This window comes from Octopus sinensis, linkage group LG7 (assembly GCF_006345805.1).
Source record: "Octopus sinensis linkage group LG7, ASM634580v1, whole genome shotgun sequence".
Taxonomy (NCBI): Eukaryota; Metazoa; Mollusca; class Cephalopoda; order Octopoda; family Octopodidae; genus Octopus; species Octopus sinensis.
In genome coordinates this window covers 102,222,049-102,235,032 of record NC_043003.1, presented here as the reverse complement: position 1 = coordinate 102,235,032, position 12,984 = coordinate 102,222,049, and the positions used below count along the sequence as shown (strand labels likewise).

Below are 12,984 nucleotides of genomic sequence, written 5' to 3'. Positions count from 1 at the left end.
TTGTTCATTTGCATTTGCAAATTCTTTCTGTTTCAGAACTCTTTGAACAACTGAAACAAGTAAATTCCATTTTCGGTTTACTGTATGATCTAAAAAGATTTGTCTAATGAACTGAATGTCATATCAAGAAGACTTGAAAAATCCCATGATCCTCTGAAAGAGCTTGAGCTACTTTGCAAGCAGCAACAAAGATATCACTTTCCAAATTCGTACATCGCTCTCAGAATCCTGCTAACCCTACCAGTAAGGGTTGCAAGCAGAGAGCATAGCTTTCTAAAACTTAAATTAATAAAGACATGTCTAAGAATTTCAATAGCCCAAAGAGGCTCACTGGACTAGCTACAATTTTCATAAAACATGAAATTTGCAGAAAACTTTCACCCTAAGAGCTTGTAAAAGATTTTGCTCGACAGAAAGCTTGCAAAATTAGCTTTTAAATACCAAGAGTAAAAAAACAATAGTATTTAAATATGTCAACAACCAATAATAAAAAGAAAACAACATCCAATTAGTAAAATATAAAATTTTCAGTACATCATGTTTATTAGTTATAGTGAACAGATTGCAGTCTCAAAGTGACGAAAATATTTTGACAAATTAAATTTAAATGTTGAAGTGAATTTAACAGTTTTTGTGTGTTTCTTAAATGGCTTATAAACACCTTCCATGCAGCAATTGTTTTCGTTCCAGCACACGATCTCAGATCAAGTCACTCGCTATGCAAGTACATCTCCGTATTTCTTCATTAATTTTTAAGAAATAAATTTTTTTAATTTTCCTTTACAAGTGACTTCAAATTGCTCCTATGTTCATTCATATTTCTAAAAACTTTCTTGGGGAAATCTCTGGCTTGTTGGGTTCACTCCACTTGCTATCCCACCACCCTGTGTGTGTGGGGGGGTATTTAAAATTTAATTCACCTAGGGCATCAGTTACCCTAGGGCCGGCCCTGCACATACATATATACTTACACATGCACTGACTCCAAATGCTGCACTTATACACACATACATACAAAAATCCCCTGTTAATGTTGCTGAAATTCCAATGAAGGAGATTAGATCTGGGCTAGAAACCAGCTCTTTCTCTATTGGCCAGAAATCTTGAAACAAAACTGAATAACATACATAATATACATGGTGGCTGCCCCCTCGTTATCGAGTATGGCCATTGCCCGAAGCTTAATCAATGTTGTTATCATGCAATGCCTGTGCAAGAAGATTTTTTTAAAGTGAGGAAAGGCTGTGCACTGAGTCAATCCCACTCACTAAGCAACCGCAGCCATAATCCGAAAAGAAGAACAAGTCAACATCATCGGTAACCACTGAGCCGCATGTTTTATGTCAGAGTTATCCCAGTTACCTGAGTTACCTTCTCCTAGAAGGATGCCCTAACAAAGGCTAGGAGTCCTTCACTCTCAATGATTTAACCGTGCGATCGGGTATTCAGTCCGATTATTTTTATGTCCAATAAATGTCTTAACATATATACATACATATATATATACAGGCATACTTACATTGATACATACACACATGCATACATGAATTTGAGGTCCAGTCCATTCTATGAAGTTCCACACAGATTTTGTTTACTGTTTCACTCACATACCTAAGATCAACTTGAACCTATGTTAAAAAACATTCGCAGAAAGTGACAAACATGAGAACTGAACCCAAGATTTTAAGAGAGTGAAAAAGTGCATCCAAAATACCTGCTCACACCTACACACACACACACACATACACACACACAAACACACATACATTTATATCAGCTGGACCAGCTTTCTTCTATTTCCCAGTTTTCAGTATATTGTTCCCACCAGTATCTTAATTTCATTAGTTATCTATAAATGGCAACATATCTCAAGGTTGAAGCACCCTACCTATAAGCAACTAATCTATTCACCTGTTTCAGGTGAACTCTCACATATTTTTCATCTCAGCTATTATGATTAACCGTTGTGAGAAAAATTTATTTTGCTTTGGATTTCAGGTCGCCCAACAAACAGTAAACAATTTTGTTCTGTTCCTAACATTATCTCTCTCTCTCTCTCTCTCTCTCTCTCTCTCTCTCTCTCTCTCTCTCTCTCTCTCTCTCTCTCTCTCTCTCTATCTATCTATCTCTCTTCTCTCTCTCTTCTCTCTCTCTTCTCTCTCTCCTCTCTCTCCCTCCCTCTCTCTCTCCCCTCCCCCTCTCTCTCTCTATGTATGTATATATATATATAATATATATATACATATATATATATATACATATATATATTATATATACATATATATATTATATATACATATATATATTATATTTATATATATATATATATATATATATATATATATATATATATGACAAGTAATAATTTTCATTCTTTTTATAGAAACAAAAAAGAAAACATATATAGGACTGCAAAAAAGTGCTCGAGTGAAATTAAGAGAAAGACAAATCAATAATATTGTATGCATATATATATGTGTGTGTGTGTGTGGTGTGTGTGTGTGTGTGTGGTGTGTGTGTGTGTGTGTGGTGTGTGTGTGTGTGGTGTGTGTGTGCGTGTGTGTATATATATATATATGTATATATATATATATATATATTATATAAATTAGAGATAAAACCACTATTAGGCAAATCATACAATGAAAAACTTAAGCCAATACATAAGATTAATTAATTTATATTATTTTAAATATATATCAAATTATTAAAAAAAGATAATGAGTATTAAAAAAAGATAATGTATATATATATATATATTATATTATATATATATATATAGAGAGAGAGAGAGAGAGAGAAAGAGATACACATATATATATATGTACATGTTTGTGTAGATATATATGTATGCACACACACACATGCACATGCACACGTGCACACACACACACATACAATCAAAGTTTAGGTTAGTTAAAATATGTTTGTGACATATTTTAACTGCTAAAAGGCAAAATCACTGCAGTTAATGTGCTGAAAATGTTCTCTTATGATAAAAAGGTATAAAAACATCACACCTGTCCAGTGTCATTATCAGGATTCCCAGACTTTGATACTGGACAGATATGGTGTTTTTATACCTTTTTACCATAAGATAAAATTCTCTCTACAGTAACTGCAGGGAATTTGCCTTTTAGCAGTTGAAACAAGCATATTTTAACTAACCCAAACTTTGCTTATACCTAAATACTACTTGGTACTAATATTTCGGTAATTTCCACCACCTGGCAGTCTACTGGCACATATCAGTATGTTCTGTTGATGAAGTTACGTTGAGGTGAAGGGCTTCTGGATGCTTCTATTAATTCTCACTATTGTGGCAGAGATATTGTTGTTTAGTTCTAGGTCAGCTCTGGCAAATAAACCTATGATTGAAGACATTCCAGCAGTGACCATCCATTTTTTTGTCCCTGTGCAGGAAAGCTGAGATTACTTTACTCAACTCATCCTTTTCTAGGATGGTAGAAGGGTTTCCCCGTCCAGAAATGTTTCTATCAAAATCTCAAACATATCACAATTCATATTCATATTCAACCAAGCCCTTTGCGATACCCTTAAAGCCAGGAACTTTTCAGCACCCCACATAATTGTTGGCAATACAATCATGTTCATTCATTTTGTTTGTAGTGATTCACTCAGTGTAATGAATTCAAGTTTCAAACAAATAAGACATTTTGCAAATAATGAGTTGTCATATCTGTTAGAAACTTGGAAATTTTCTCAATGTCATCAGAAGAATAACCTGTTATTAAACAAGGTTTCTTGTCATGTCATTAATGTGGAAATGGACGTCATTAGAAACACAATGAATAGTTTCCCATCCTGAACAGGTATTTGTTCCTGTGATTGCATATGTACATCTTAAAAATATTTTAAAAAACCTATCCAAGCACAGAATTCTTCTCAATTATAAACAAAGTAACAATTCTTATTTGAAGTAAGACAATTCCAGGGATTTGTGAATAAGAGAGAGTAAGTTAATGGGTTCATATATATGTATGTGTGTATGGATGGATGTACTTGCATTCAGTTGATAGCTGTACATATTTAGTTTATGGTGTGTTTTTTATGGATGTGTACATGTGTATGCAGCAAGTATGTGATTTTTTAGAAAGCTAAAAAAAAAAAAAATGAATCTCCAGAACATTTTATAAATTTTCATTGTATCACTTACCAATTTGGTGGAGACTAAGTATCACTTACCAATTTGGTGGAGACTAAACTCCAAGTGATTTCCATGATCCTCTGACTTTTAATTTAGATTTTTTTTTTCCAGTTAAATAGCTGCTTTCCATTTAAAGCAAAGTGGTTAGATAGGGCATTCCTTATATTCCTTACATTAACTTGAATGACCAGATGTACCCTATATGAATCCTGTCTTCCACTTGAGATTATGTAAGATTAAGCTATCTGTGATTGCAAGGATAAAAACTCTGAATAATAAGATCTTTAGCTGAACAATATACGTAACTATAATGAGGTGGTTAAGCATGACCTTCAAATGCTGGGCCTCACAAGAGTAATGATGAGTGATTGAGACCTTTGGAGATATGCTCTGCATGAGAAGACCTGGCAAGCCAAGTGAGACCATAACCCTGGCCTATGCCAGTGTAGTACAACCAGCCCATTTAAAAGTGCCCTTCAATCATTGGGCAATAAACTGTGGTTGAGAAGACCTTCTGAGTCAAGTGAAATTATTGTCATGGCCAGTACCACCTGACTGGCTCCTGTGCCGGTGGCACGTAAAAAGCACCATTTGAGCATGGTCATTGCCAGTGTCGCCTGACTCATCATCATTATTGTTCGACCATGGTCAAGACAATGGAATTTACCATGCTACGCCAGACTTCACAGTCCATCATAGCATTACGGAGGTCCTGTTGCTGGATGCCTGTATCCCTGGAGATTACATCAGGATAGGAGAGTGTGCGCCCTCTGGTATTGCGAGTAGATGGCTTCCGGAGGAGAAGAGGAGAAATTGCCTCGTTTTCAGCTCTACAACAATGTCCAGCAAACTGGACTCTTCTACCTTTCACAAGAGATGACACAGGTGGTAGTTTCCCATATATTTGCATTTTGGTTGGATGACGCTTCCACGAGAGATTTTGAGCTCTCATAAGGAGGCGAGTGTAGGTTCCATCCAACTGCCTCTCAAGCTTCTTTGATAACGTCCAGGTTTCTGAGCCATATAGTAGAATTGGTTCGACTGTGGCTTTGAATATTTCAAGTTTGAAGTCTCTACTTAGATTTGATGACCAGATCTTATGCATGTCATTACAGGCTGACCAGGCCATACCCTTTCTAGTTAGAAAGTCTTTTCCAGATGATGATATGTATGACCCAAGATATTTATAATCAGAAACCATATTTAAGGGCTATATTGTTGAAAGTATGGATGATGCAATCACTGTTGGACAGGCACTTGTTTATATATTCAGTCTTGGCCTCATTGAGGTAAAGACCTACACAGTTTGAGGCTTGTTCGAGAGATTGTAAAAGAGACTGAGCATTGGAGAGAGAATCACTGATAAGAGCGATGTCGTCAACAAAGTCAGTGTCTGTCAAGTATTCAGCTGGGTGTCTGGAACTTCTTCTAGGTTTTATTTCAAAGCCCTTGCCAGAAATGGTATCAACTGACATACGTAGCACATAGTCAACGACAATGATGAAGGGAAATGCGGCTTTGATTGAGAAAGATGATGTTTCTTCGTCAGGGGTTAAGATGGTTGAAGACGTATCTGTGTTGAGGACCTTGATGGCAGAATGATTTTTGTCTGGTATCCCATAGAGCTTAAGGATTTCAAACATCTTGTACCTATCTACAGAGTCAAACGCTTTAGAAAAGTTTACAAACACCATTGCAAGATCGCGATTAAATGCTTTTGATTCTTCAATAAGTCTGCGTAGGCATAGTATTTGGCTCAGCATTGAGCGCCCATGTCTGAATCCATTTTGGTTCTTTCAGAGCAAAGGTTCAACAAAAAGGACGAGACGGTTTAGAATCAGTTTGTTGTACAATTTTGCAGCAATTGACATTAGAGATATACCCCTGTAGTTGCTGACGAGGAATAAATCGCCTTTTTTGGGTATTGGGATGATTTGAGATTGGTGCCAAATCTTTGGAGCTACAAAAGTGGAAAGTGTGTGGTTGCAAAGATTGAGCAAAAGTGTGTGAAATTTATCATCCTTCCAAATTATAGCTGGCATGTTGTCGGGACCAAATGCTTTCGAGGCTTTCAGTTGTTTAGTGGCTGCTGTTAGTTCAAATATGGTAAAAGGGGAGGTGTTGATGTCCAGCGTGTCTGATATAGGCACACTTGGAAGAGTGGGGTCATCAGGGATTTTGGCATTCTTCCCAAGAAGGTTTTTAAAATGAGTTGACCAATTTTCTAAACGCTTCTTAGCTGATCCCCCTTTAATTCTAATTGATGACCCAGAATTTTTGCCTGATAGGTCTTTGATGGATTTCCAGGCGAGATGGTGTTTTTTACTAATATGCTCTTTGGATAGTTTGCTAATTTGCCGTTGATAAAGTCGACCTCGGCGTTCAAGTAAGCATCATCAAGATTCTTCTTGGCAGTTATGAGTTGGATCTTCAGTGACTGAGATGGAGAATGGTGGTAAGCTAGTGATATAGACTTTAGATGGTTTCTGGCTTCGATGACGTTTGGGGAATTAGAAGGTTTGCTCTGGCCCCTACTCTTCTTTTTGGGAAGAGTAGCCAATGCAGCTTCCTCTGGTGATTTGATGAGGCTGCTGTAGACTTCTTCAATGTTCTCAGCATCTATTTCAGAAGTAGACAAAGATTGAAATTTGTTATAGACATCAATAGTAAATTGTTTGGACATGTCAGGGTTAGATGAGACTTCCTCCCAGTCAATTGTTTTCATCAGGTGAGGCTTAGCTTTTTTTGTATCAGCTTAATGGTAGCTGATACAATTCTGTGGTCAGAGCCAACAGAACTAAAGGAAGAGTAGGATCTCAAGTCTTTAACACTATTGCGCCACTTCTTTCGAAAGATGAGGTAGCCAATTTGTGCCCTATCACCAAGTGGGGACTCGAATGTCCAAAGTTGTCCTTTTGGTTTCATAAAATAATTGTTGGAGGTGTAAAGATTAAATTACTCTAAGAAGTCTTTGAGCATTTCTCCATTCCGATTAGTTTTAGAGTTGAATGTAAACTTGGTCTCATCGGATCCTAGTCTAGCGTTCAGATCACCAGTTATAACTAGAAAATTATGGAGAGGTACTTGCTCAATGGTTGAACGAAGGGTTATATAAAAATTCTCAATCTCGTCTGCCACAGACGAATTATGTGGGCTATACACACATACCAATGTTGTTTTCGGATTTCCATCTATCTCGAGCACCATAATTCTAGGTGAGATTGACTCTATACTCAAGAGAGTATCACTAGCTTTTGATGAAAGTAGAAATCCAATACCTCCAACTGTTGAATTAACAGTATTCTTTGATGCAGAGGAGGTTACAAGTTGATAAGAACCGACTTGATGGTATTTGAGGATGTCGTCAGGGTGGTAAAATCGGTGTTCTTGGACAGCTATTATATCAATGCCATGTGATTCTGCATTTGCACCAAGTTCTTCTAGACAACCAAGAGAACCAAGGGGGCGGGCATTGAAGGTGCTGAGTATCGAATGATTTTTACAGCTGATGAGGTGTTTGTTTGGTGTTGGTTGGTTGGGAGCTGACTCTTCTCCATCAGGTGATACCCGTCTGTTAAGATTGAGGGCATCACTGTCATTGATGCCCTTGGAGGTGCAACGTGATCAGAGACAGGACCCGGCAAACCAGGGGCTGGACCTACACCCGCAGGTATACCATTAAGTCTGGTTCCCTGGGGAAGAGGAACCCTGGTGCAGTTAATTGCAAACTCCACAGTCTTTTCAAATGGCTAATAATGTGTGCACACGCCACTACTACATACATTGGAAAGCAATGTACAACCAAGCACTAAAGAAGATCTTTCCTCCTCCATGAAACAAAGCTGTTCCCGCTGGATGTCAACCCAGTATTTCTAAGCTACGGACCGAGTGATTTATTGTAAGGTTATCTCCCAAGACAGATTGCCTTCACTACAGCTAAGGAGCCCTTTCTACCCCACTGACACAGGTTGTACTGGTTTACAGTTTACCAGTAGTAGGATCCGATGCTGCATACATCAGACCTGACCTGACAAGGTCAGCCTAATAGCTTTTTGCTTCACCTGACTGGCTCGCCTGTCAGTGGCACATAAAAAGCACTATTCGAGCATGGTCATTGCTAGTGTCACCTGACTAGCTCCTGTGCTGGTGGCACATAAAAAGCACCATTTGAGTATGGTCATTGCCAGTACTGCCTGACTGATTCCCATACCAGTAGCATGTAAAAAGCACCCACATCACTCTCAGAGTGGTTGGCGTTAGGAAGAGCATCCAGCTGTAGAAACCTTGCCAGATCAGATTGGAGCCTGGCACAGCCTTCTGGCTTGCCAGTCCTCAGTCAAACCATCCAACCCATGCCAGTATGGAAAACTGATGTTAAATGATGATGCTGATGATGATGATGATATATATATATACATATATACATAATTAACCAAAAAATGGAGAAAAAAGACAAGAAAAAATCAACAATGCAAGTACATGTAAAGTATTAATAAGACGCTCAGGGAAGGAAAGAAAGGGTGCTTTATGTTTCAAACAAAACTCTTCTTCAGAAACAGGAGAAAGAGGAAAGTCCAAAAGAAAAGGAAGACAGAGGAAAAAAAATCGCCAACAATCCACATGTAGTTACATTTTGTAGTTACGTATATATATATCACTATTACCATAATCGTTTAACATCCTCCTTCCACGCTGGTATGGATTATATATATATATATATATATATATATATATATATATATATATATATATATATATATATATATATATATATATATATATATATATATATACATATATATGTATATGTATGTATATATATATGTGTGTGTGTGTATATATATATATATATATATATAAAGATATATGTATATATATATATTAGTGACTTTAGACTCCAGGCCAGAAGGATGCCAAGAAGCAGACCAATCTGGAAACGAAGGATTTGGAAGCTTAAGGACGAATCATATAGTTATAGATTTAGGGACATCCTAATTGAGAAATTTGGTGAGAGGGAGGAGTAGCTATGGGCTTGTGACATAGAGGGCAACTGGGAATTCCTTGCTGAGTGCCACAGACCAAATCTGTGGCTGGTGCAAAGTCCCATCCAAACCTAAAGTGACGTGGTGGTGGAACGATGTTGTAGACAGGGCCATTAAAGCAAAGAAACAGGCCTGGAAGAGTTGAGGTAGCAGGGAACTGTATCAGATAGCCAGAAGGGAAGCTAGGAGACACGTATATCTAGCCAAGGGAGAAGCAGAAAATAAGAAGTTTGCCTATGTTCAGCACCGTGAGGACCAAAGACTTGAAGCATTTCAAATTGCAAGACAGTGTGTGAAAGAAAATTGTGATGTCATAGAAGAGAAATGTGTCCTCATGGATTATGGTGCAGCTTGTTCTGTAAGTGAAATTTTATGATTGTAGCACTCAAAAAATTATTGATAGTTATTTAATTCTTTTGGAAGCTCTGCTAATGGAATTTTTCCTTCTATTGAATGATTCTTCACCTTACATGATATTCCTTTTGAAAATTTGATAGGATTTGCCAGTGACAATGCTAGTGTAATGATAGGACAGAAGGAAGGTGTGCAGGCATTACTGAAGAACAAAGGTCCTTCTCTTTTTTATTTAGGGTTGTCTGTCATTCTATACATATCTTTGCATTAAAGGTATGTTCAGAATTACCTTCATTTATAGAACTTGCTAGAAGCATATATTCATTCCTGTCAAATAGCCCAAAGAGACTTCAGAAATATGAAGAATTTCAGGCATTTACTCAAACAAATCTTTCATAAATTATTACAAGTTGTACAAGGTGGCTATCTTTAGAACAAGCAGCCAAAAGAATACTGGAATAGTGACCTGCTCTAGTATTATTCTTTATTGCTGCTACTATTATTGAAGATAACAACTGTGCAGCTTCGAATGTGCTGAACTCATTAACAAATCCAATCACAGAGATGTATTATGCATTTTTAGCATATATTTTGCCAGATATTAAGTTGAACTTAGATTTCCAGTCAGAAAGCTACAGAATGCACAAACTACACAAGTCTATTACATGTACTGTGAAAGGAATACTTGGCAATTTTGTTAAAAAAGAAATAGTAAAAAATAAAAAGCTACATGAAATTAACATCAAGATACATCAGTAATGCCTGCACACCTTCCTTCTGTCCTATCATTACACTAGCATTGTCACTGGCAAATCCTATCAAATTTTCATAACTGAAATTTACAGAGGACCAAAAGTTGAAAGCATCTACACAAAGAAAGCTTTATCTGTTAGTACAACTAAATTGAAACAATTTCATGTGAAAACATTAAATTTTTATGTGTACCTTTGGAAGGAATTTTTTCAGTGCTTCTTTGCACATGATTTCATCCATAATCTGAAGCTTGTAGAGGCCCAGTTAGTATTCGTGATTGCAATGGTCCAAGTTCGATTGTTCCTCTGGCATGCAAATTTCCAAATATTATTCAAGAGAGTCAGATTAATGCTTTTAAGAAAGAATGGAGAGAACTTAAACTTCAAGATAACAATGACATAACTGAAGCTACCAAACCAGAAGATTTTTGGTACAAAATTTCTAAGGAAAAATGTGGAGATGAAGCTCGTTATTCAGTCCTATCATGCTTTATGTTTCAGCTCCTATCATTACCATATTCTTCAGCTTCAGCCGAGAGAATATTTTCAGTCCTAAATAACATTAAAGTCAAGAATAGGTCTAAACTGCACACCCAAACGACCAATGCTCTGCTGCATTCATAAAACCTTCTTCGTGATGTAAACTGCACAACTTATACATCTGATGCAGAGCTTTGTGCTAAATTAAAAGAAGGACAAGGGCATTGGTACAAAGAGCAGCCTCATCCTATTGATCATGCAACCTTCTAATTATAAAGTAAGTATGTTAAATATGTGTAGGTCACTTTAAAATAATGCCCTGTATATTATAAATACTATATTTAATGCATTTCAGTTGATTTATAGGCAAAATATTACAAATTTAAATTTTGGTACTTATTGAGCAAAATTTGGTGCTTTTATTTTGCTAAATTTGGTACTTTCATCAAGCCTGATTCAGAGTACAAGTAGGAGTTCACCAAAAATTGGTCCTCAATCCCTTCTTGTTCATCATAGTTCTCCAAGAAATAACAGAGGAATTTAGTCTCTTGGAGTGGTTGGTGTTAGGAAGGGCAACCAGCTGTAGAAGCCATGTCAAATCAGACTAGAGTCTGGTGCAACCTTCCAGCTTGCCAGCCCTGGTCAACGGATGTTAAATGATGATGAGGATTTATATATCATCATTGTTTAACATCCTCCTTCCATGCGAGCATGGGTTACACACACACACATATATATATATAAATGGATGGATGGATAGACGGAAGGACAGACAGACACACACACAGACGCACAGACAGATGTAGACATAGTATATACACATATCATAATCATCCTCACCATTGTACATCCTCAATCTATACTAGGACAGGACGTCACGGTACAAATCAATTCTTACTCTAACTCACCATCCTCCTTGACAGGTTGTAGTCTACCTCCCATAGCCCATTTTTTTTGCTTGTACATTCTACTTTGGCAAAGACCCTGCGACTGGATGCTCTTCCTAATATCAACCACTTTACTAAATGTGTTGAATGCAATTTACCAATGCATCAGTACTACAGCAGCTAGCACTTTCACAATAAAACAAGACCAAAGGGATCTCTAGTCCCTAAGTTACCTCCATGACTTCATACTTAGAAATGACTAAACATGAACTACTATTGGAACTTACACACCAGATACAGGAAACTTCTTGCCACTTCTATACACCACTTTTCTCGAATAACAGAACTGCAACTACAATGTTTTATATTTTATTTCTATTTTCATTCTTTTACTTCCCTCTGTATTCCCTATCTCCTCCTTTTCCACAATAATTCCATATTTTGAACTCAAACATTTACCGCTATTTAACCATCTCACATCGTCTCTGATGAAGGAATATCCATGATATCCCCAAAACAGCTGTAAGAATATTTCGTTATAAATGACTGAAAACTCCTAACAGCCTTGGCTTTGTTATCTATTTTTGTCTAAGATATATATATATATATATATATATATATATATATATATATAATGCATGTGTGAGCACAGGACGTCACAGAACGTAAACAACAAGAAATACGAAAATATGGAATATGGCATACGAATACATGGAATATGAACTTTTTTGTGAACAACGAAGGAAACAAATGGAAAACAAGACATGCAACATGAAGAACGACCCTTCATCAGTTGTGGGCTGATTTTCTAATCTGTATTTCAAGCATTTCACGCTAAAATATGCCTTCGATAATTTTGCAGAGGGTTAAAATTGGTAACAAAAACAGGACAGTGAAAATAAACAGGAAGGGCTGTTAAGCCTAAACAAAGTGAGGTAGTGAATGTGAAGAAGCAAGCTTGGACAGGAGACAGACAAAAATACGACTGATTCGTCCAGCTGTATCAGGAGGAAAGAAAGAAAGATGGGAGATGGTCATGTGGGAGCCATGAGAGAGCAACGGAGGAAGAGTGAGGGAAAGTGAGTGACAGACAGAGAACGGTGGAGGGGAAAGAAAAAATTAGAGAAAGGATGAGAGAAAAATGAGAGGGGGAGAAGGGGAGATAAGTTAAGTTAGTTAAGTTAGTTAGTTAGTTAAGTTAAGTTAATTTGGCTCAAAAAGCAAAAAGCAAGGCCATGTAGGGGGACATGCAGTTATGTACAGGGTCATGCAAAGAGTTCAGGCCATTTCTGGTCAAGAGA

General features: G+C 37.0%; 1 protein-coding gene across 1 annotated transcript; it reads right to left on the bottom strand.

Moving 5' to 3' along the window:
• Window positions 1–7,123: 7,123 nt before the first annotated feature.
• On the bottom strand, window positions 7,124–11,738 carry LOC115214497. The gene is made up of 3 exons (XM_029783696.1): window positions 11,695–11,738; window positions 10,306–10,396; window positions 7,124–7,774 (listed from the first exon to the last, which is right to left on the bottom strand). Exons 1-3 carry the CDS (start codon window positions 11,736–11,738, stop codon window positions 7,124–7,126), a joined length of 786 nt encoding a protein of 261 aa, XP_029639556.1.
• Between the last annotated feature and the right edge of the window lie 1,246 nt (window positions 11,739–12,984).

Coding starts and splice junctions, on each gene's coding strand:
- LOC115214497 (XM_029783696.1), bottom strand. CDS start 11,738: ATGGGAGGTAGACTACAACCTGTCAAGGAGGATGGTGAGTTAGA. Junction 10,397..11,694: donor AAGGAGGATGGTGAGTTAGA/GTAAGAATTGAT, acceptor TGTAAATTTCAG/TTATGAAAATTTGATAGGAT. Junction 7,775..10,305: donor CATTACTGATGTATCTTGAT/GTTAATTTCATG, acceptor TGCACCTCCAAG/GGCATCAATGACAGTGATGC.